The sequence below is a fragment of the Lonchura striata genome, chromosome 1 (assembly GCF_046129695.1).
Source record: "Lonchura striata isolate bLonStr1 chromosome 1, bLonStr1.mat, whole genome shotgun sequence".
Classification (NCBI taxonomy): domain Eukaryota; kingdom Metazoa; phylum Chordata; class Aves; order Passeriformes; family Estrildidae; genus Lonchura; species Lonchura striata.
Genome location: NC_134603.1, coordinates 93922841 through 93947716, shown reverse-complemented (window position 1 = coordinate 93947716; position 24876 = coordinate 93922841). Strand labels below are relative to the sequence as shown.

General features: G+C 38.5%; 1 protein-coding gene across 4 annotated transcripts in view; it reads left to right on the top strand.

Annotated features, from left to right (window-relative positions):
* FARS2 (phenylalanyl-tRNA synthetase 2, mitochondrial) overlaps positions 1-24876 on the top strand; it is a 229318-nt gene that overhangs the window by 58639 nt on the left and 145803 nt on the right. For 3 of the 4 annotated variants that reach the window (XM_021534747.2, XM_031503941.2, XM_031503942.2), the window contains exons 3-4: positions 4949-5108; positions 12441-12572. In XM_021534747.2, coding sequence (XP_021390422.1) covers positions 4949-5108; positions 12441-12572 — 292 coding nt within the window. Of the gene's footprint in view, positions 1-3976; positions 4062-4948; positions 5109-12440; positions 12573-24876 lie in introns of those variants that run through there. The other variant, XM_031503943.2, reaches the window with a different exon arrangement.

Genomic DNA, 24876 nt, shown 5'->3' with positions numbered 1-24876 from the left:
TCCGAGGATCCAGATTGTATTCTTTATTTTTAGTCAAAAATTTGACAGTGGAGGGCATCAGAAGGTCTGTTAGATTTTCATAGTGATCCATGGTCTAGGAAGTTTGAAAATGAATGGTGCATCTTTTACTGCAAAGGCTTCACATTTTTTTCAGACTTTTCTTTTTGTTGTCCAGCTAAAAAAACAAACCAACAAAGCTTTTCAGAATAAAGCTTTTAAATCTATTCAATGCAATATTTAAATTGTGCTGGAAAAGAAAAAAGAGCAAAGTGTCAAAGAGTGTATTTGGGAAGTCCAAGGTACTTAAAAGTCAAGGAATTTCTACTGCTACAGAAACAAAAGTCTATGATAGGTGTATCATTATTTCAGGTATCTGTGTAGCAGTGCTATTTTTCTTTCTGGTTTGAAAACATCTCTATTGTTTTGCCTTTTCTTACAGAAACACTTTGATTAGGTTAAAAAAACAAAACAAAAAAAACCCAAAAAGCCAGCCCTCCACCCCCCAAAAAACAACACAGGTTACCTTTCATAGCTGTAATTGGAGAACTAGAATGGAAGGATGTAGAAATTAGGGTGACCACCTTCAAGCTTGTGGATTGAAGTAATTTTTGCCATTTTCTGCCCCAAAGATCCTTATTGATGTGCAGTCAAGAGCCTTCTGTCATGTGGATCATGGGCTGTGTATCTCTTTCATACCTGAAGCTGGCTGCATCAGGGTGTATACACCTTGGGGGCTGACTGCTACTGAAATTACGTTTTCTCTTTGAACCATCAATTGGTGGCATTGTCTTCATCATTTCTGATCCACTGGTTGAGTATTGAGTTCCGCAGCACATTAAAATGTTGTGGAAAGGTTTTGCTATTTGTAAGTGGATTCATAATGCAGCTGTTGGTTCATTTTTAGAGATTTATTTGGGGCAGTGAGACAAAATGCATTTGGTGTGGCAAGGTTGAGTGTAGTCATGTGCAGATCCTCATACAGAGATAATTTTAAATGCTGGTTTGCCTGAGAGTATAAGTACATGAGCATGATTTATTCATTATCTAAATCACTGGTGTATGCATGAGTGGCAGGAGGGATACACAACTGCATTGTGGGAAGACAGGATGCAGTTGCAGATCTCTCTGATTGGAAACTTACTATGAATGCCATCCAGCAAAGAGGCACTTAATTTTGAATACTAAACATATGGATAATGAAGGGATGTGAGATAAGAAGTCTGTTAAGTGATTGAGGAAATGTTGGGGTCTTTGTTTAAATCACAAATGTGACTTCTACCAGGCTGAGAAATGCTGGAATGTGCTTTTGAAGGATGGTAGCTCTGTTTGTACTTGTCCAGTTAAAACTCTGTCTTCTTGCCATTACATGCAATCAAATTTTAGTTTCTTTTTAATTTTATTTTTATTATGAGCTAAACTGTGAATAAACTTCATGTCACATGGTTAGGTCACTTCAATTCTTTTCTGCCTTCTTCTTTGTAATGCAGCATCAGTCAGATATTCTGATAAATCCTGGTAAGTGTTAATTTTTGGCTTTTTAATAGTGATCCAATATTCAGTGTTTTGCACACCTTCACTCAAAGAAAAATCTTGTTGTCCTTACAGGTACCTACAGACATGTAGGTACTTGATTTATGGCTACAGGAAATTTCTTTCCTGCATGTAGTAGTGACTGATTGTATTCAATACAATAAGATAGTGCATGTTGTCTTAGTCTGCACTGAAGGAATGAATGTACGTGAAAATGTTGTCTTGGATGTGTCAGTGTTTTATGCAAGATGTTAGGCATTTTTTTTCTCCATTTTCTCAGATATGTGCGTGAGAAAAATAGACATCAAAAAGGAATGAATGTAGGTGGTTCTTCATTTTCTTCAAGCTTTGACTTTCCTGGCTTTATGTATACAGAAATGTTGAACTGTTTCTAATCCAAGACATGTACTTAGCACAGTTCAGTCATTGTAGTAGTGAAATTGGTGTATCGGATTAAAGCTGCTGTATTGACATAGCAATGTTGGGGAATGGGAAGTCAGGAATAAATATTAATACAACTGTAAGGTGTCTCTTTCTTTCCTTGGTATAATCCCATCTGCAGCTGATGGAGCCTCTATGGAGAATACCCTAAAGTGCCCCTCAGTGCCTGACTGTAAAGGGGGAGCTGTTGTCTTCCCTGCTTATGGGACTTCCCTATGGCTGTACTTTCAGAGCCTGTCTGAACTGGACTAGTCATGCCTGTGCCCAAAGTGACCCAGCCCTGTTCATGTGCCAGCTCATCTCTTGGAGCTGCTAGTATGCTGATATTTGGTGACTAACACCATTTACACATAGCTCAGTTTCTTCCCTTCTCCTGAGTTACTGCCCATCCATCTCCCTGCCTGGCTCAGTACACTGCTGCATGGACCCTTGTCCTAGCTTGGAGAAGGAGCCTATGACTTGGAGGCACTTGGAGATGGTGCCTATGACTGGTTTGGCAGGATTAGGGCTCAGGCAGGTGACAGGGCTGCATTATAATTCAATGTATTTAATGGTTCTTGCACGTATTTTGTTTCCACATCCAATATAAATTGCTGAAATAGAATTTTGCTTTAGACTGTAATTGTGACATCAACATTTCAGAAATAATACAATAGTAAGCAAAAGTATTTTTATGTACTCGTTGATATGTATGCTGTGTTTTGAAGGCTTATGTCCAGTGTCTGTTCTTTGCAGTGGCCTGAGGAGCCAGTCTTAAGCAGAAGGGAAAAGGAGGAAGAGAGTTTCAGGTCCTAAAATACTGCTGATAGGTAAAATAACAAATGTACCTTCTAGTGTATAAATACAGTGTATTTTGGTCAAAAGAGGGAGCATCTCTGTTGCCTGAAGGGTGTTTCAGGTTTCGTGAGTGAGTCAGTCAATAGAAAAAATAGCTACCTGTGTAGGGTTGTTCAGAGCAGGAACCAATTTAGCCACTCTGTGTTCCTGTGTGAGGGAGCCTGTGTCTCTCCACTGGCTACCCAGTGAGCCTAAGACAATTATCCTCCCTAGGCTAATGCTGGCCTCTCTGAGCTCCCCTGCCTTTCAAAACCACATGCTGGGTGACCAGTCTGCCTTGCTGACAGCAAATTAGTTGTAGGATGAGTATTATCTTCTTGTTCCAGTCAAGATAGGATTAATGTCAGTAAGAAGAAGGGGGTTTAATCTTTCAGATGAGCGCTTGAATAAAGAATCTGTTATTTAAAAGTGTGATACTTACTTTGTCAAGCTGCTGCCTTTTGGTTACTAAAGGCATTTTAGTTAGACTGGTGGAGAATAGTTTTATTTGGAATTTATACATTTCCTTTTTAATTTAGCATTTTCTGCAGCACACTAAGGAGATTAAGAGAAGAAATGTTTTCTAAATCTGCCAGCAATCTCCTTGTGGCTAGCAATAAAAAGTTAAATGCTACTGGATTTTCCCTTTTTTTTTATATTTCTTCAATCTACCGTGGTGCTAGTTTGCCTGCCATCTAAACTCAGACTCTTCATTTGTTGTGCCTGTACTGAAGGAAATTTGCTAGAAACTGGTTCTAATTAATTGTTAGCATTGGTGGAATACCAGAGACTCACTTGAACTTTTTGTTTAGTGCTCTGTAGGCATCAAACTGCAGTTAAAACAACTTCTGTGGGCATCCATGAGTTGTTAAGGTTACACACTATTCGTGGCATCTCCTGAGTAAGAGCTATTTATGTTGGGAGGCTTAATGGAAAGAAAATCTCAGTGCGTGTTTTTTCCCTCTGTGTGTGCTGGATTGACTAGGGGAAGGTAGAGGAGGAGGAGTAGGAAAGAACCCTCAAGACTTCACCCCAGATATGGGAGTTTTGTACAGCTGTAAGGATTTCCAACAAAAATATTCTTTAGATTGTAAAACTGTCTACTTTTCTCCCTAAGACACAGAGCCTCCAACAATGTTGTGTAATGAATGTGTTTTATTATAGGTCTCTCTGAAAGGATATAGATTTGCTGGTATGTATCTGGCCAGGATCACCTGGCCAGAAATATATGGGGATATGCAGAAAACAGAAATCTTCAACTTGCAGCAGATGTGGTGGCGAGCAGTGTCTGAATGAAGAGCAAGTCTGCCACATCCCAAAACAGCTGTCCCTGTGCTTCATAACCCCCACCTGAGATCATGAATCCTTAAATGCCCCATAGACAAAATTCTTGTTCAGAAAAAGGATGCTTTGTGTGGGAATATACAGCAAAATGGTAGTCCTTAAATGAATATAAACTTGTACCCAGGATGAATCAACAGTAAACAGCTTAAGTCTCATAAACTGCCAGGGTTTGTTTTGGGTTTGTGGTTTTTAATTTGGCTTTTTTTTTGTGTGGTTTTTTTTTTTTGTGTGGTTTGTTTCTTTTTTTGTTTGGTTTTTTTTTTTGTTTTGTTTTTATTTTGTGTCTGGTTTTTTTTTTTGTGGGTTTTTTTTTGGTTGGTTTGGATTTTTCTTGGTTCTGTGTTTCTGGTTTTTTTTTTTTTTTCTCTTTTTAATTGTTTTGGTATTTCTTTTACATCATTCAAGTACTAAAAGAGTTGAAGTTCTGATAAATGCCATTGTGTTCATTGTGTTTTGTAGTTTTTGTGGTGTAATTTACATACACTGTACAGAGTACTTTGTTCTGCACAATAACTTTCAAAGTAACTGAATCAGAAAAAAAAAAGATGGTTATTTTGTAAATTATTCTTTTCCTATAGCTAATCATATTATTTGATGATAGAAGTAAACCAGATTTAATTACTTGAGCATTTTTGTTCTTACAGAGATTTATCTCTGCATTTAGTGAATAGAATTTGTATAGTCACAGTCTTTGTTTATTTTTCACAGTGCCGACTTAGCAGGTAAGATTCCCACTTAAATTAACAAAACTTCATTCTCTATTTTTGTTCCAGAGGTCACTGATGCAAAACGCGGTGTTTTTGTGGTTTTGTTCTAGTTGTTCTCCAGCATTAAAGATGGTGAAGGTTTACAGCTGTTTGAGCAAGGCCATCGCACTGCACACAAGCAGGAGTGTCACACCATGGAGGCAGTGAGGCTGGTGGAGTTCAACCTGAAGCAAGTGCTCACAAAGCTCATGACTCACATCTTTGGTGATGGTAGGTTCTTGCACCTTTTCCCCCAGACTGCTCATGGCTATAGTCACTTGGGCTTTTGAGAAACATTTTGCTGCAGAACACGGAGAGGAAGGGGTTGTGCTGGCAGCTGGTAATGTAGAAACAGCCAGATGGGTTTTTCTGGTTTTCCTAAATAGTGGTGCACACAACACTGCGTTGACTCAGCAGGTTTTTGTGACAATGTTTAGGTGTGCAGCGTGTCAGAGTAACGTAGTGAGCACAGATGCAGTTGGGGACATGTGGAGACCCAGCTGCAAGCAGTGGTCTGGCAGAAGCTGTGTGCCAAAAGCCTGTCAGTGTGGGTCCGGTGAGGAGGGGCAACTCCAGCTGCAGCACAAAGCTCTGCAGGACCCCCTCTGCTTCATCCTCCCATGTCCCTGGAGGGCTGGAGCGTGGATGCAGCATTGCATCTGGGGTGCATGAGAGCTTGAGTGCAGCTGGGCAGTGTTCAGATCCTGCACCAGCAGCGTGGGGATGGGCAGGAGCAGGGAAGGGGTGTGTGTGTCCATGTGCTGCATCCCTTGTGCAGATAAATTAAACCTTCCAGCTGTGGGCAGACCATGTTTGCTAAGTTCACATCAAGCTGAACAGTCATTGTTTTCTGGTGCTTACAGTGGAATGGGGAAGGGTAATGGATGTGTATATGAATGAAGTATTCTCTCCTCAGAAGTATCTGCTTTTAGTTTCAGGAACTGAATTTATAAATGGCCTGAGTCAAAATTGCTGCATTAATGCAATTTCTTGGCAAGGAAGCTTCTCTTCGGAGCTTATTCATTTTTTTTTGTTGAGGAAATACTGGATGGTATTAGAATGCATGAGGTATCTTGCCTACTTTTTAAGGTCTTTTAAGATGTTTACTTCACTTAGAGCAGTAGTTCCAAGGGTGGATTGATAATGATACCATGTTCTATATATAACTGCTTGAATATTTTTCTGAATTTCTTAAGTTGACTTACAGCATGCAAAATTTCTACCAGTTATTGTTCTATTCCACCTGAACAAAAATCTTAAAGTTCCTCAGCTCAGAGCTTCTTACAGGTTATTTTACTTAACAGTGACCTTTTGAAACATACAAAATTGGGATGAAAGTGAGTAAGAATGATACATTTAGATCAACCTCAGATGCTGAGGATGTTTAAAGTGAGCAATTTCTTGGAGTTATTAGTGGTATCTCAGACTGCAGTGACATCCTTCTCTAAGTGTTGACAGATACTCTACTTTAGGCCTCAGCATGTTGGCTATTACTAGTTCTTATACAGTCCACCCAGTAGCTAAAAAGACATTAAAATATATTCATAAATTATTTTAAATGTACAGCTAAAGGTAGATGCCACCTTCTTACTGTTGAGGTTTTCTATTTCTATACCCTCAACATTTTTCCTGGAATACAAACATAAGATATAGTTATTTAATTAAATTTATTATGATTTTAAATTTAAATTTATGTATGTGTACATATATGTGTATTTCAACCCCCTGCCCCATTCATGGGAGTACAGGAATTCAAAGCATTCAAAGTTCATGTTAGGCACAAGGTGAGATTGGTGTACTGCAACTGTCTTGGGGCACATGTAGATAAATTTGTCTTTTGATAGCTGACATCTTTTAACTAGCATTTTACTCTTTACATGGTACTATTGATTATGTTTTGCATCTTGACTCTTATAAATTTTAACTTAATATTTAAAATGTGTTTAAGTGTGTTACTCTTGAAAAATTTGTTTTTCTTATATGTTGATATTTCATAAGGCACCATGTTAGGTTAAAAGCAAAATTTTTATTCCTTTATTTTTGACATAAGCTGTATTCTTTACACCCTGTGCCGAGAGCAGAATACTGTAGTGAAGTTGCTCATCTTTTCTAGCAGGATGGCATGACCACAGCTGCAGTAAGTGACTGAAATGTTGCATTGTCATACAGTCAACTGTTTTTTATAGGCAGATTGTTTGGATTGTAAATTAAATCTGCTGTACATGTTAGTTTTGCATAGACTAGTTTGTACCTGAAGTCCTGGACTTGAAAGCTGTGCTTCTGCAGTGCTTGTCTGAGAATTTACTAGCTTAGGTTGATGATAGACTGAGGATCTCTGCAGGAAGGTCATACCACTGACTTGCCTTTTTTTTTTTTTTTTTTTTGCACTGTTTTATGTTAGTTTCCATAAAACTTAATGAGACAGTTGGGCTCTACCTGGCTCCTACCATGCTATTTGAACAAGTCAGTGTTGACAAAACCAAGTTGTTTAGAAATCACTGTGTAGTCCTGAGGAAGCTCAAAGACTTCATAGAATCTGCACTTACCCTTATTACAAAAGTTTGTCTTCTTATGTCTTTCTGGCTTTGCCAGCAGACAAAGGAATGACGTAGAGGAGCGAGTAATTTCTGGAGTATCCAATCAGTTGCCTTAAAACCTTGACAATGTAAAGTTGTTCTTCTTATGGTATTTTCTGATGCTTTGACATGCCTGATCTTTAAATTCTATGGGTAACTGTCTTTCAGTTTCTTCCATTTTTCTGTCAGGAAGCTATTTCAAATACTACACCTAGACATCATCCTTCTTAGTTTTCCTCTGTTACTTCCATAAGGTGCACACTTAAAATCCACTAATTAAAGTTACACATCCATCTCCCCATAAAGTTCTGCCAGTGTAGGTAGTCTGTTAGTTCTCATTTCAGTTACCTAGTAACAAGGCTGTCCAAGACTTCATCATAAAGTTAGCCAGTCTTTTTCAACTGTGGTTCTTTTTCTAACCCCTCTGTAGTTTGCAAAAAGCTTTCTTCCCCCTGAGAGATTCAGAAGTAATCTTACTGTAGCAAATAGAAAATAATGACTGTATGCTGGTTCTGTGATCTGTTGCTTTACATGAAATGGCTCAAAATTCACTGGTATCCCATATTTATCTACCCAGTTCTTAGGCAGTAGTAAGGGAAGGCAGGGGAGTGAGTAATGCTGTGCTTTGATTGATGGCTTTGCCACTGCTGGTTCTCACTGAACTGCCACTGGATATCTTTTAAATCAAACATGTTCTGCTCATTCTCCTTCTTAATTCTGTTTTACTGATACCTCCTTTGAGTGCATGGAGATCTATGAGTGTAGTGAGTTAAAAAAAATTATAAAGGACATAATGGTCTGGCTAATAACTTCTGAAAAATGTTTATATGGAAAGCCAGCTCCTGCTGCAAGTATGATGAATTATCTGAAAAAACAAGGTGCAGAGTACTTACAAATCGACACACATCTCAAGAGGCCCCAGTTCAATACCTTCTGTGCTTTCCAGCACCTTTATTGCACCTTTCTCCTTTTTCTTCTATAACCTTGTCTCTAAAAATAATGCTCACAGCAACAAAGAGAATTTCTGGTCAGTGAAGACCATCTGGGTCTCAGGCTTTGTTGCTTCTGTGCTATAGTGTATTAAAAGGCTGCTTTAATGTGTTTGGTTTGTTCTTTTTTTCTTTTCTTTCTTTTTCAGTGCCTTTGGTCAAGCCTTTTTCATTATGAGACTCAATTAGGCTAGCACTTGTTTAGCTTAATATCTAACACCATTACTTTTGAGTGCAGGCTACAACCAATTCCTTACCTGGATTCAGTGTTTAGAAATAACAGTAATTATTCACTATTTCCATACTGATCTGACATACAAGTTACTGTATTGGGTTTGCATGGCAAGGTTTTGGTGGCAGAGAAGCTGCAGGGGTGGCTTCTGTGAGGAGCTGCTGGATGTTTGCTCCATGTCATGACAGAGGCAGTGCCAGCCAGCCCCAAGATGGACCCACTGCTGGCCAAAGCTGAGCCCATCAGTGATGGTAGTAGCACCTCTGGGATAACACAGTTTGAAAGGGAGAAGAAAAAATCCTGCACAGTTTGCAGCCAGGGAGAAGAATGAGAACATGTGTGAGAAACAGCCCTTCAGATACTTTTGCTGAGACACAAGGTCAGTGGAGAAGGAGGGAGAAGAGGTGTTCCAGGTACCTGAGCTGAGATTCCCCTGCAGCCCAGGATGCAGACCATGGTGAAGCAGCTGTGTCCCTCCAGCCCATGGAGATAAAGAGGTCCACCTGCAGCCCATGGAGGGTCCCATGCTGGAGCAGGTAGATTCCCAAAGAAGGCTGTGACCCTGTTGGAAACCTGTACTAGAGCAGGCTTCTGGCAGGACCTGTGGCCCTGTGGAGAGATCCATGCTGGAGCAGGAGGTTCCTGAAGGACTGCATGCTGTGGAAGGGACTCACGCTGGTGCAGTTAATGAAGGACTGTCTTCGGTGGGCATGGCTCCACCCTGGAGCAGGGGAAGAGTGGCAGAGAAAATGAGGGATGTGCTGACCACAGTCCCCAGTCCCCATTGCCCCTGCTGGTGAGGAGGAGGTAGAGATTTTGGGAGTGGAGTTGAGTCTGGAAGTAGGGAGGGATTGGGGAAATAGTTTTCAAGGTTTAGTTTTTATTTCCCATTATTCTACTCTGATTTGATTGGTAATAAATTAAGTGACTTTCTCCAAGTCAAATCTATTTTGCTCATGACTGTAATTGCTGAGTGATCTCTTCCTGCCATTATCTTGACCCACGAGCCTTTCATTAAATTTTCTACCCCTGGTCCAGTTGAGGAGAAGAGTGGTAGAGCAGCTTTGGTGGGAACCTGGTGTTCAGCCAGCATCAGCCCAGCACAATTATGAATGGACCTCTACCCCCTTGAGGGACTCAAATGAACACTGTGAGGCTCTGAAACGAGCAGGTGTTTTTGTGTCTGATAACACAAATAATTTCTTTGAAGCGGAACAGTTATGGAGTTTGTGTCTAGTGGTCAGGCCTTGATTAGATTCAGCGGTGTGCTCTTGTAAGTGCCTGTTTCAAGCCAGATATGTGTCTTTTGGCCTCCTAAAATTTCTAGAGGTCAATTTTGCCAGTATTTCATAGGCTGTATGTGAAGATATAAACTAGGCCAAATCAGGAAAATTATATAGTACTACAGGAAGCCTAATCATCATAATCCTTTAAAGTCCTTAGTGGTTTAATTTGCTGAGTGTAAGTAATGCCCTTTACTCCTTGGGAATATATTGAGCACCAAGACAATATTTTGTATCTAAATAATAAATGTACCCATTTGTTCTGTGCACTCTATAGAAATGCAGTTAATATTGCCAAAGGCTGAGCACCCTCTGCTTTTCAGTAAAGTCTTATAGAGCCAAAAGTCTGAAAGAACACTTGAATGTAAACTACACAAATATGAAAGAGGTATTCCCAAATGGCCTGGACACTGTATGAATAAAATTATTGTTCTATGTGGGATTAACTATTAACTTAAAGAACAGAATGAAGGTGCAAGTTGTTTCTTCATTGTGAATTTGTTTTGGTTTATTCAGAATGTTGTTTGTTTCCTTATTTGCATTTAAACCAGAAGCCTTGTAAGTACTAAAATGCATTAAAATTAAAAAATAAAAAGAGCTTTAGATTCTTTTTTTACCCTTAAAAATTTATTTTAATTAAGAACAAACAGCTGAGAAATCCTTTTTTTGCACAAAGCTTCATTTTTTAAGTAATCAGAGGATTAATAAGAAACCATTATCTGGATGTTGCTACTGAACGCAAACTAGTTGAATATTCAATGTAGTTGCTACAGTTGCAAATTCTGCAAGCTAAATGAGAATATTTTATATGTGCACAGCCCAAAGATTAAAAATGCCAAGATCAGGAAATTAAAAAAACATTTTCTGCACATTATATTATTGTATGCACGACTCTTTTAATCTATGTATTTTTTGTCGTGCAGACAAAAAGGAGTAGTAAAATGATTGCTGTAAGTCACACTACAATTGTGAGTGAAACTATTGTAAATACTTTTCTGTGTTCTGTATATACAATTATCAAAAAGCTTTTCCATTACTCATATACTTTCCTGAGACTGGTTTTTAAGAAAGTAGAGAAAATCTAGAAGTGCCAGTCTGTCTGTTTTGAAACTTGCTTTGCCATTTGAAATTTCATAGCATCTAGAAAAGTTCCCTGTGACTGTTAGGAGATATTTTATGTTTTGGCCATGCATGTACATCTTTGTTGTAATTTTTTGTTTCAGTTTCTGTAGCCACATTTCGTGCTTCAGAAGTAATCAATGAAGATTTAATTCTTGAAGCTACTTTAAATATTTTTAGTTGAAAAACTTTTAGTATGAATCATACAATTTCATATTTTACACTTCTCTTATGAAACAACCCCAAAAAAACCTGAAGATCAACCCACAAATGTTAACAGTTGCTGTCACTCACACTACCTTTGCCTTTGAAAAACAAGGTTCAGCTCCTTTTTTTGAAGCTGGACCTGCCTGGTTCTTAATGATCCTAATTCTGATTAGCATTTAGCTTAACTGAAAAGAAGATGTATTTGGGGTTAAGGCATTAGCTTAGCTTACAGAATTTGTGTTTCAGTTCTCTATCAAGTTTTTATGGTTCATGTTTCTGAGACTTCTTTCCTGACACCTAATGGCTAGAAGAAAAATTTTAGTGAAACAAAGCATCTGTAAATCATTAGAAGAACTAAAACTCTTCAAATATAATGAGTGCTTTGACAGGTGCTTTTGGCAGCACTGAAGACCTCGGGAAGGAAGACCTTGTCCTCTTCTGGCTGCACTGCTCTGAGATGCCAGAGCTTTCCTTGCTCTGCTCAGTGGTATCTGCAGAGGTGCTGAGCTCTGGGGAGGATGGTGGGGAATTGCCAAGTGGGGCTTTTCCCTTACATTTATCTACCAGGTCCAGAAATGCTCTGTGCATATGTTGCATACCTTAATAATGTACAACTCTAAAAATATATTTCTACTTGTATATAATGATATCTATTTTTAACTTTCATTTTTAAACGTATACAGAGAGAATAGCTGTGTATTTTAATTAAGTTTTGATGAAAAAAATTACTTGCCTAGATGATCCATAAAATACTAAGAAAAAATTAAAGACTTAGCTAGCTTTTCCTGTGAGAAGTAGTTAGTCATTTCCTGGTGCAAAAAATAACAAAATCACTGACTTTCCTATTATCTTGGCTCATTTTTGTTCGATGCCAGGTGGTTGCTAGAGTTTGACAAATGATTGATTTGGTTTCAAAGGGTGCTTGAATTGCACAAAGCATTTTTCATATTAGAAAAGACATGGTCATTTTTTTTCCCCAGGTTTTAAGATTTATTGCCTTGCACAAGTGTTGTAAATTAGTTTGTTTGCTATTTATTTTCTCTGGATTGCTGTAATTCATGTCATTAGTTGAAGGGCAAATTTTACAGATGGTTGGAGGGATGGCCTTTTAAGCATACACCCTTTCATATTTATTTATTTTTTAAACACTGCTACAGGACTGCAAGTCAGATGGGTAGATTGCTACTTCCCATTTACTCACCCTTCCTTTGAGATGGAGATCAACTTCCAAGGAGAATGGATGGAGGTCCTGGGCTGTGGGGTCATGGAGCAGCAGCTTGTTAACTCAGGTACTGAAACTCCTTTACTTCATTGACATCTCTGTTAGCAAGCACTTCCAGCATGATCAGCTTCACAGCCTGGAATGCCCCTTCTACCCTGGTGAGCTCAGGCATCTCTGCCTGGCAGCTGCCACAAAAACTCCTCAGGTGGAATGCAGCCCTCACATGCTGTGATTTGAGGGTAGCAACTGAGCAAGTGATCTGAAGCCTGCAAACAGAAGGCTTGCCTTTTGTTCTGTGCAGTAAGGAGAAAGAGGGATGTCAGCTTTAAAAGAGAACCTGCAAGTTAGGGTATTCAGAGTTTTTTTTCTTTCCCAAGAGATGTCAAGTGCATTCTTAGTAATGACTTAAAAGTATCAATAGCAAATAACGTCCCTAAATATTTGGAATATCAAAATGCTCCTCTGTATCCAAAGCATAGAAAGAGGAATGTGATATCTTTCATATTGCTGTTTGGTCACTGGGTAAATGGTGGGTAGTTTTTTTCTTTTATTGCTTTTCTCCTCAAGTTGGCTATTTATGAGGTTGTAAGTTGCATTAAAAGCAAAATAATTTATTTTAATAGAAATTATTATAGGGTAATGTCACCTGACCATTTTGCTTTCTAAAACTGACACAGAAGGAAGGAAAGGAGAAATTAGTGGACATTTTCTAAATACTTTTTATCTGGAGAATTTTGCATGCTTGCTTTTTTGTTTACTGAGGATAGGGAATTATTAGGAAGCACAGGACAGTGTACATGTACACAGTTTTGTTCAGTGTCTTCCAGTACTATTTATTAGGTATGTGAGCCTTTTGGAATATGATCTGTGTAATTCCAGCAAGTGGGCTTTCAGATAACCAACGAAACAGTCAGTTGGTTTTTTTTTTTCCCATTGGTTTGCTAAGGTGTTTTTGTGTTTTCATGTGCTCTAAATTCTTCCTGTTGAAGACCAAGTATGATAAGTATGAATTACTTAATTTTGGCACCATTTACTTGGCACAGCTTGTTTTCCTCAAAGTTTGCTTGCATTTTAATGTGATCATTTTCCTTTTAGAAAGATATCCTCTTCCAGAGTTTCCCCACAATGAATTAATGATTTATGCTAATGTTCTCTCAGGTTATTATCTTCGTAGTGTGGTAAATACAATACAGCTTCTAATCAGTCTCGGAAGTGAAAGCCTGCTGTGTAATATTGTTTCCATTTGATGTAACACACCAATGTCCAGGATTTTTGCTTTAAAAGCTTTTATGTTGCTCAACTCTTATGATTAGGATCCTCTAATGGGTGTGAAAAGAGCTAAACTGTGTCCCTAAACAATTACTGTATACATTTGTGTGTGTGTGAATGGATGTACATGAAACACCAGAGGTTTCTGTAGCACTTTTTTTTTTTTTTTGCAGTGTTCTTATGCGTGGGCTTCCATAACACTTTCTCACCCTTGAGATTTCACATATTTAAAATGTTAAACCAGATCAGGATTTTCCAAGGGAGAACAGCCAGTCTAATTTTTAGTCATTCACTGGGGAATGGATCTAGTCTTCTGGACCATTCAGATTTTCCATGTTAGCAGCAAGCAAGGTTTCTGTTGTCTTGGTGTCTAGATGAGTAAGTATAATTTACTAACGGCTGCAAGTACCATCTTCATTAAAGCAAATTTAGCTATTGATTATTTTTTAAAAGTTGTTTGCATTCAGGAAAGTCTTCTACAACAACAAACAAAGGAAGAATATGGTGTTATTTACTATTTTCTAATAGTTATAGTATTTCTAACAGTGATGCTATTTTAAAAGAAAAACAGAAATCCAGTTACAGTGTTTTTATGAATCTTTAAAGAATGTGCACTACTGCAAAAATGCACTGAATTATAAGGGATGATGTTACATGTTCCCCTAAGGCTGATGGTGTTTAACTTCCTGGTTTTATGTGCTTTCTTTTTTATTTTTATCACTGAATACGTAACTTAAATAGGAGTGCTGTGTATGAATTTCAAAAAAGAAAAGTGGTTTTGTTCTAGCTAATCCTGGGAAAAAATACAGAAACTTTGCAGTGTATGAGAAAGTACTCCCAGTTTTAGGTCCATGATGTGTATACAAGGAAATTTTGTGGTTCACTAGAGCTAATTTCAATTAACAGCACCCAGGGTATGTATTTCTGTACTTCCAGAGTTTGTATCTAAGATTTGCTGGTATTCATTGGTAGGTGCCCAAGTTCCAAGTCTTTATGGAGTTGTACAATTCAAACCTTTGAATACAGGACATTGCTTGCTCAGAGGCTGTGATCACTTAGTGTTGCTTAGTAACTGTGAAATTGGAAGCAGGGTGTGATCCTTTGCTGATGGAAATCAATGGCAATGTTCTCAGTGCTCAGTGTTGCAGAATATGTTAGCTGAGGATGGAAGCAAATAAATGGAACTGAAGTTTACATAAAACCCATGAAAATATAAGCCAAATAATTTAAAAATAAAACCAAACCCAAACACTCTCCCTCCCACCCCAAAACAAACCCAAACCCACAAACAACAAAAAGACAACAATTCCATAATTTTTTTGGTAAAACTCCTCATGATGTTTATAACTCCTGAGGTATACTATAAAATAATGTTAAGGTGGCACACCAGATCCAACCTCAAGTCCAAGGCATTGCTGTATCCAGACGATTTCCCAAGCCAGTGCCTACAGGTGAGTAGAACGGGCACGGTTATACTGATCCTTCCCTGATACGCTCCTACAGCTGTGTTGTTCCCGAGCTGAAAATGGTATGTATGCTTTCAGTAGTCATTGTGGGATTTTCTTTCATTCATTTGTTGAAATGTTTGAGTCCTAGTAAACCTCTCCTCTCTGCAACGTCTTAAATTGCCTAACTTGCATGAGGAATCACTTCTTTTGTGTTCTAACCAACAACTTGGAGATACAGTTAGAGCTTTTCTGTCATTCAAGAAGAGTTAGTGAGTCTCTCTCTCTCTTTTTCCTTGTTTAAGCCACTCAATATTTGTTTAGATTTCAGTTCTAGGTCTTGTCACTGACTTCTTTCCAAGCCAAAGAGTGCTGATCAGACAGTCCCTCCCTATGTGTGAGCCTATCCGTGTGTTCAGTCATGATCACTCCTGCCTGCACGTTCTCCAGGCTTCTTTTCTTCATTTTTTCCTTTTCTTATAATTCTTAATACTAATTTTGCTGTGTTGAGCTTTAATGAGCCTTGAGTTAAAAAAAAAAAAAAAAAAAAAAAAAAAAAAAAAAAAAAAAAAAAAAAGGGAGGTTTTGGGATGATGACTGCTGCAGATAATGGCTTTTGATTGCTAGTAGATGGTTGAAGCATCCTGGCACACAGCCAGACAGCTCTGGGGGCAGCTCAGGTTGAGGTCTCATTTCCTAAAATTATGAATCATGAGGGCTGCTATATTTACAGTACCAGTAAGAGGAATTGGTAGAACTTTCCTGCTGTATGCAGATTTTTCTACCTTTCACATCAGAAATTAACAGTGATATTTACAGTCTTGTGAAACTGATTTTATTCATTTGTGGGGTTTTTAAATTTTATATTTTATTGTCATCTTAAAAGGAGGAGGAACTTGTGTAGGGGTTTGGAAGAGGAAATGTCAGCTGAATTTATAGCAAAGGTACTTGTCCTAGATTCTTGTTCATTTTATGAGTATTTCTAATAGAGGAAAAATTGCTAACCCTGTCTAAACATAATTTTGTGAGTATTTTTAATAGAGGAAAAATTTCTAACCCTGCCTTAATATCTTCATTAAAACTGTTGAACATGACAAAAGGAGTTTGTTATGAGTTCTTCAAATCATTATTTTTGTTTTAAAAGGTGGAGGGTTGTTCTCTATGAAACCTGATTCTTGAAGTGTCTTTGCCATTTGGAATTCCTTTTACAGATCAGTTGCAGGACATATTCCCAAAATTCAAATAGTACTAGGCCCAGGGCTGCCACCTTCAGCCAAATACAAGTCTTAACATGTAGAACTTGTTTGGCTTCAATGGTGCAGTAAATAAATCTTTCTCTTTCTTTACTCATTTATTGAAGTTCATCAAAATTACAATTTGAGTGGAATTAACAACTTTAAAGTTCTTAACTAGTTTGCTCCTTTTTCATTTTGGCAATAGGATTATCAGTCTGGACAGTTCTCAATGGGCAGCAGGTTAACAGAAGAATTATGTCAATGTTACCTTGCAGGCACGGGACTTTTTTTTAAAATTTTTGAATATGTTCTTAAATTAAATTCTTAAATGAAATATTAGTTATGAGTGAGTTAGGTTCATATATCAAGCAGCAGGAGGTATTTTGGACAAGGGGAAATCTAATCTCTTTCATCTGTCTTTTTTTTTTTTTTTTTCCTGCTCAGCTCTTGCCTGGTAAATGACATTAAAATGTTTGAGCAGATGGTGCATGTGGCTTCAGTCGTGTGCCGGCCCATGTTCTGTCTCTGCTAACAGCTCTCTGTGGGGACCTGGAAATAGTTAATGCTGTATGTGTTTGTATGGATGCAGTGTAGAAGGGTAAATACAATGAATTTAAAATACATGCCTGAAACCCCGCAAAGTGAAATTAAAGTTACAGAGGTATTGGTGTATCAAACACCTGGGGCCTCCCAAGAGCATGAGACAAAACTGTTGGATGGACTGGTTCTTCCCACAGGAACACCCAAAGTGATTTAAATCTGCTGCATAAGCTTCACAGCTCCGCATCCCAAATCTCTCAGGGGTCAATTTAGGTCACTGTCCGTCTCCTGTACAACCACACTGCTGGAGTATCCCGACTCTCCCAGCCCTTCCCGTGCTTACTGCCCTGAGACCACGCTGAGCCTCGCCTGTGGGCTGGAGCTGAGCTGCACCAGAGGCTGACACGCATGCACACTGCAGGCATGTGGGCATGCTAAAAGGAGCTTTCCTCCTACTGTCCTTCGAAACTCAATGGAGAATGAAAGTCTTCCAGTCACATGGACATTTCCTTCAGAATATGTGGAGCTTTTTGGATCAATCTGCTGGGCAACCTCTTTCTATGTCTGACTGCAGGGGGAGCAGAGTCTCCCAATTTAGGCAGGTTCCTGAAGGTAAAGTTAGCATCTAATGAAATTACGCTGTCTCATGAAAAAATATTAGTGAGAAATTAGGAAGTTTTGTTGACTTCCCAAGGGTTGCCTGTTGAAGAAACTGATGTTGAATCCAAGCTTTATATCTCAGTCACCTTTGTCTCCCTCAATCCTAGTGATTTACATTTGCACATATATACACACACATATGTGTGTATATGTATAAAAATAAATACAGAATGAGACAAATAAAATAAATTGATCAATTAAATGCAGAGTGAGGGATATTTGGCCTGCTTTAATTTTGATGTGTGGTTTTCTACACACACACACCCCCACCCAGTGTAAATCAGAAAAACTAATTGTCACATCTGGCTAAGTTCAGAGGCCTGTTGAGCTGGCAGCCACTGAAATTTTGGATTGATCAGATGTGGAGCTGGTGTGGAGTTGTGGGCTTTTGGAGGAAGATGTGATTGAATTTTTATCTCTGTTCTTCAGATGTCATACAGATACCCACAAATGTATGGATGTGGCACATCCAGAGATGTGTGTACCTAAGACAATGCTGATAATTTTATAAGAGAAGAAGTAATAGGACAGAGGATCTATTTTCCCTAAAAATCTGTGGTGTTCCACCCAGTCTGTATGAGGAGAGGAGCTGTGATTGTAGTCACCTGGGTGGCTACCAGCAAAACATGTATCTTAAATAGTTTATATAAGGCCCAGTCATGTAAGTTGAGGAATGTGGAGTGGCAATTAGATGTTCTTAGTTGACTACCACATCTCTTCACTGTAAAGGAATCATCCATAGAAAGTGACAGCAGAAATACTGGCCACTTTCTTAGCATCTTCAGACTAACAATTAGTGCCTCTCTCCTTTGTGACTGCAAACATAACTGGTGGTTCACTAGGCATCCCAGTCCTGCAAAGGGAGTAGATATGGCACTACTACATATTTACACATGGGCTGACCTGTACCTTGGGATTTAAATTTTGGCAGGATTATATCTGGACTCTTAAGACTTTAAAGGCTCAAGTTTCTAAAGAGCGGATATTTTAAAATTGAGTTGACTCATATAGAAAAGTTGTTTCTTTTAACTCCTTTCTACTCAAAAAAGAAATTGAAGGGGGTTTATTTCTTGTGTTTGTATGAAGATTACTTTTTGGGATTGATTTTATTTTGATGTCTTTTGAACTGATTGGAAGGAAGTCCCAAGTCTTGCCTTGATAAGTAATCCAAAACACAGAAATTAGTTAAACAGAGGTGATGCTCATGTCAAAGGGTGCATTGTTTTATTTATTTGTTTATCTTGTTCTGTTATCTCTGGCTGCACCACCTGGTCTGATGTGTGTGGTGTGTTACAAAGTTAAATCTTGACTCTGCCCTTCCCTTTTCCTTGTCAAGATAATTTACCTGTTGTTTTCTACTTCGTTTACAACTGTTTTTAAAGCTGGTTTTTTTTCATGAAGTTTTTCATATAGAAGGAACCCATAACAGTTTTGAAAAGTTGCTTTCTCTTATTCTATTATCTTTGACAGATTCATTATCTGTGTTAAAGTTGGGATTCTTCAAAAGAATTAATATAAGCTTGCTTGCAATCTGTAGTGCTTGTATATATTGAATAAATAGAGTATTCCATTTTATGACAATTCTATTATACCTATTCCCAGGAAACGTGTTATTTGTTTACAGGGATATCTTGTGGAAGAAAAAGGATAGGATTGATTCTTGGAAGTAAGTAGTTATTATAAAACTTGGATGGCCATTCAAGTTTGTTGTTTTACATAATTTTTCTATCTTAGTGTTAAGAGTAGTAATGCCAGTAGATTTAGAGGGTAATTTCCCTTTCATGGTGCCAGAATACATTTTTAGTTAGTTCCTTATTTTCACAATTTAAGAAATTATATTGCCTTCAGGCTTCATTTTCTCCTGCATGAAAATCTACGTGACAGAGGGTTAACTCAGTCTAACACAAACTTTGAAATCAGCAGGAGTGTTTATTTGACTGACTGGTGCATCTTTCCATTAAGTGAATAAGAGCTCCCCTCAATGTATGTGAGGCTTATTTTAGTCCATTTGAAATCTAGAAAAGAAAAAGAGATAGGCAGTTCCACTTTCCAAAGTTTCTGTAGCTTTTGAAGCAGTTTGCCCATGTGTATGTATTGCTTCTCCTTCCCTTAAGTTTTTTAATCAAAAGTAAATTAAAGGTTTAGTAATTTACTATTATTTGTCTCCTTGGGATCCTGCATGATGATTAGAGCACCACACACAAGAGAAGGCTAAATAATGATGAATATAGTTTATTAAGCAGCTCCCAAGTAAAAGAAAGTGGACTCTCAGAAACCTTGAAGAGCGACAATTTATGGCACAGAAATTGTGCTTCTCTTGGCTTTATTTATGCAAATGAAAATACATCTAAATAATACTATTGAATTACTACACTGTTATATGGTGAATGCTGAATGTTTTTAATCAGCCAGGAGTTGATTCAATGAGCCGAGTATAATTCCTCATCAGGCTAGGATACCCTCTGGGTGTTTTTGTTGTGTTGCAATATTCATCTTTGCTGTTCCCAGGACATTTACCAGGACTACCCAGCTGAGGCTGGAAAAGAGATTTTACAGGCCTGTCTCTAACTGTTTCTGATTCTGATATATGAAGCTCAATTGAGACAGATTCAGTTCAGCTGAGATTAGATCAAACATTTTAAGAAGTATTTTTCTTTAGATCACAAATGCAATCTTGATTTCTCATTTCTGGGGGGGGGAGGGGGGAGGCTTTGGATAGGATACTTCTGTTGTGCCTCACTTCTTGTCTTTGAGGCTGGTAGTTGGTGAGAGGAATAGGTGAATGCAGATCTCCTGCTGGAGCTGAACATGCACCTCTTTCCCCTCTCTGCTCTGCTGGTGTACTTAGAAAATAGCAATCCAGTGGCAGTGTGTGTGGGTGTTCAGCCTTCAGAATTCCATGCCATTTATCAGAGTGATGCGTGAGGCTCACGTCTTTCGAGGACAAAGGGTGGGGAAGGGAAAACCCAAGTATGTCACATAGTTGAAAGAGTGTGGCAGCTTTCTAGTGCTGACAGCCTGGCTGTGGCAGCAGTCCAGGCTGAGCCAGTGGCACCAATCTCTCATGGCTCATTCTGGCTGGAGTCTGAGAAGATTGGATAGCCCAGCTGTCCGTGTGCCAGTGCATACTGATCCACTGCTGACCGCACAGGCGAGCCTTGGCTGGGGACCGCTGTTTGAATTGCGTGTGAGCAAACACAGAGCAGCTCAAGAGCCAGGGTAGGGGCACTGCTTCTCTGTCATTACTGCCTGCCAACAGAAGAACCTTGCATGCTGTTTAAGCTCTACCTTTGTAGAAATATTTTTCAGCCCCACCGGTGTCGTTTCTGCTTGGATTACAAAGACTACCTTAGCTTCAGTTTTGGTTGGGCTTCAACTTCAGACACACAGATTTACTTTCCCATTCAGCATTCATAAACAGAAAGTGACTACAAGCAGTAGAGAGGATAAAATCTACAGTATGTGAATGAAAAGGTGTCCAGAAGGTGATAATGCTGTGATGGATAATAATTTTCCCAGAAGTAAGGAAAGAATCTAGATCAGGTTTGACACTTCCATGCTGCTGGAAGGCAACTGCAGCACAGCTACAGAGAGGAGACAGCCCATTCCAGGCATTGTACCAGCTGGTTTAGGCAGGATTTGCTGGTGTACCCAAAAGGAATCAGGGAAAAATCTCAGCCATTATTAACACTTTTCCCCATGGGAATAACTTGACAGATTACTAATAGTTATTAAAGCAATATCTCTTTTTCCTGAACAGAATGGATATCATAAATTATGTATTCTGATGACTCTGAAGTAAGCATCAGTAATAAGTTTGATCCTAAATACCATGGCAGAGTCCAAGGAAACTTTTGTATGTAACAACAAATGGAATTTATTAGGAAATCATGGAAGTAATCTTGTGCCTAATTTTCCTTTTTCTCATTTCTGGTAGGGGAGGCCAGATGAAGAGTGGAAGGGGGGAAAGTGCTTGTTTTCTTACTTTTGAGGTAATTGGGATTTAAAAACTTTAGCTGAATATTTGATAATCTAGTCAAATTCTGTATTCTCCAGGTGAAGATGTTGGCTTTATCAAAGGAAAAAAAAAAAAAAAGAAAAAAAAAGACCCTGATAAAATGATAAAAAACCCATAAACTGGTGGCTGCAGTTTTAGAGAAGTTCAACTCCTCACCCTGCAATAACTTTTATTTCTCCTTTATCTTAAAATTGTGGGGAGACTGGAAAAAGTAACAAAAGAATGTGTTTTACAGCCCTGAAGTTTTTCATTCAAAAGTACCAGTCTTCTTTATTCTAATGACAGAGATTGTCACTGACATGGTAATTCAGAGCTTTTTCTGATTTTTTGTGTTTGTTTTTTTTTTTTTTAAAGAATTTATGTTTTAGAACAGTGATTGACATGAAATAGCAGTGGGGATTATAACAGAAGAAAAGTTAGTAGGATCTATTTAAATAAGGCAAGAGACTCCAGCTAGGGCTCTGACTATACTGGCTAGAAAGTATTTAGCTAATGAATTATTCCAAAAGAAAAAGTACAGTGAGGAGAATCCTTTTCTCATATTAGTTCAGATTTGCTTAGCATGTTTCAAAAGAGACAGTCAAAGATAAACTGACTGGGACTCCTTTTTTCATCTAGAGGAAATAGAGTCTTAATACTACTGCATTGTGCACAGCAAAAACTATAATTGCCAGGATATCTCTGCTACTGTATTAGAACTCATCTCACAATCAAGACAGAAGCAGAATTACTCACTCTTCAAAATGCTAAATTGCTTTATAGTCTTATTGAATAAAAGCAGGTGATCTTTAGAAGAAAAACTGAACATTACCTGTAATGCCACTTGCTGCTACTATTTATTTCATAAGCAGTGGCAGTTCATGTCATATTATACAGGAGTTTATTTTCTCTAGGGCTCTTGCTTGCTAGATTTTCCTGTGCCCCTCTCATGATTATTTGTTTATTTGTGTGATGTTCTAGCCATGTTCAGAGGAGGTATAACTGAATTGCAGGTTTTGCACATCATAGGCACATGAGCAATAGGAATAAAAAAATGAGAATTTACTAGAGTGACTCCAGAAGTAGGAAGCTGGAGCTCACTTCAGCCATATGAAGATGCACTGAATTGTGCACTAGTTTTAAACAAAAGTTACTGTGGCTACATTGCTCTCAGCTTTCACACATCACTAGTGAAGTGGAGCAGACTGTGCATAAGCACTTGCTATATTCTGCATATGGCTGATTGGCGGAGCTGTTAGCAAACAGAAAAATGCTGTAGCATCCTAAGTGGATACCCAGGGTTGTTCTGTGCTATATATGTGTGGTTTTATAATAGTATCCAGGTGATGAGAATGATGCCCTGGTGACTCTCTGTATTGCTTTAAATGTGACCCTATGAGCTGCTGTCCTCATGAGACAAGGAGAAAACCGTTCTTTTGTTTTGGCAGCATGTGATGCTGAGCAGACTGGTTTCTAGCTCAAAAAAGTATAATTTGTGCTGTTTGTGTTTCTATGCAGTTAGTCAATACAAAATGATTTTAGTAGAAGCAAGCTTTGTATATCCTGGGGTGGAGAGAAAGAAGCCCTTAACATGTATGAATGTAATTCAGTGACTAGAAAATAGAGTGATTTTTGTGGTGCCCCATCAGTAGTTATGTATGTCATCTTTGTGGCTGTCACGAAGCACTAAGTTTTAAAAACAGGAGAGGGAAGAGTAGGAAAGCATGCAAGGTCATCAGTGGACTGATTGCTGATTTTTTTTTTTTTTAATAATTTTTTTTTTTAATAATTATGTTCTACAACTTTTATATGGTGTTGCCCTGGAGTTTTGACCAGATACTTTGAAGGAAATATTATTTAAAAACAAGAGGGAGTGCAATTAGAAGATGAGATGGATGGAAATTTGGGTCATCTTACACCAAGCATAGGAGCACTTGCACTAGTAAAACCAGTCATTTCCTATAGAGCTCTGTGTCTGCTCTGATGTTGAACAGAAAATGCTCTCTCATTCTTTCCTCTTCTTCATGGAGTAATAATTAAATTAAAAAAAATTAACAACCCTCAGAGCCCTGTCCCATTCTGGTGTTCTTCATTAAATTTACCATTGTGTTTTTCAGAGGAAGGGAAGGAACAGCAGCCACTTACAGCAGGCATGCCCAGAGCTTGAGATCATGATGGCATTGTTTATGTAGATCAAATTAATATGATCATTCTTAGAGGTAGGAAACACAGTTGCAATCATAAAAAAAAAAAGCACATCCTTCACTTACTTTCAACAGACAGCCTCCTGTCTTTGTATGACAGGTGTGATACTCAGCAGTAAGAGATGATCATTAATTCTTTCCTTGAAAGACTGAATTTTGAAAAAGCTAGTGTTCCCCTACAATGACCTTCTTGCTGCCTTATGATACTCTGCAGGAAGAGAAAATCAGCAACTTTTTCCTTGAAAGGCTCAAATTTGAAAAGCTAGAGTTCTCCTACAGTGACCTTTTTACTACTTTACTCCCATCTCCCTTTCATTATTTCTGTTCTCCTGGGGCTTGAAGAAAAATGCATACACCTTAAGTTAGGGGAAAAAGCTCTGTGACAGTACAATTCACAGGTGGAGTTTATGGAAGGTGAACTAAGGGACACTGAATCTATAATTTCTTTTATGTGTTCTGCACATTTGTGCAATACAGAGCTGGAAGGGCCTTCCCAGGCTCCCTGGAGACACCCAAAAGGCTACATAGCAGAAGAGAGTAATTGCAGCAAGTGTGCTGCCATCTGAAGGACAACCCCAAGAAGATTTTCAAACCACAGCTGAGGAAACTGTGTCAATGAAGTTTGACAGCAGGGGAGGTGCCTGCATGAGCTCATCAGCTCTGTTCTCCAGTTCTTGTGGAAGTCTTGTGCAAGACAATGAATTTTGAGGGCTAGGATTTGTTTCAGGCATTGCTCCTGATTCTGGACTTACGGCTTGAACAGTCAAAAGTGTTTGACAGGTGATTGAAGGCCTCTGTTGATGGTCTGTGACCTGCTCCATTGACTTTGATTTTCTTGCTCAACTGTTCTTGTAGAATGACAGTTTTAGTTTGGGTAATCCAGTGTACAGACATGCTTTCCATGTCTGCAGAGGTGTGTAATGGAAGCTGAAGCCTTGCTCTGGGACAGGCAAAAAGCATGAGGAGGAGTCATTTTGAGGGTAAGGGTGGGATTGGAATAAATTGCTATGTTAGGAGTAAG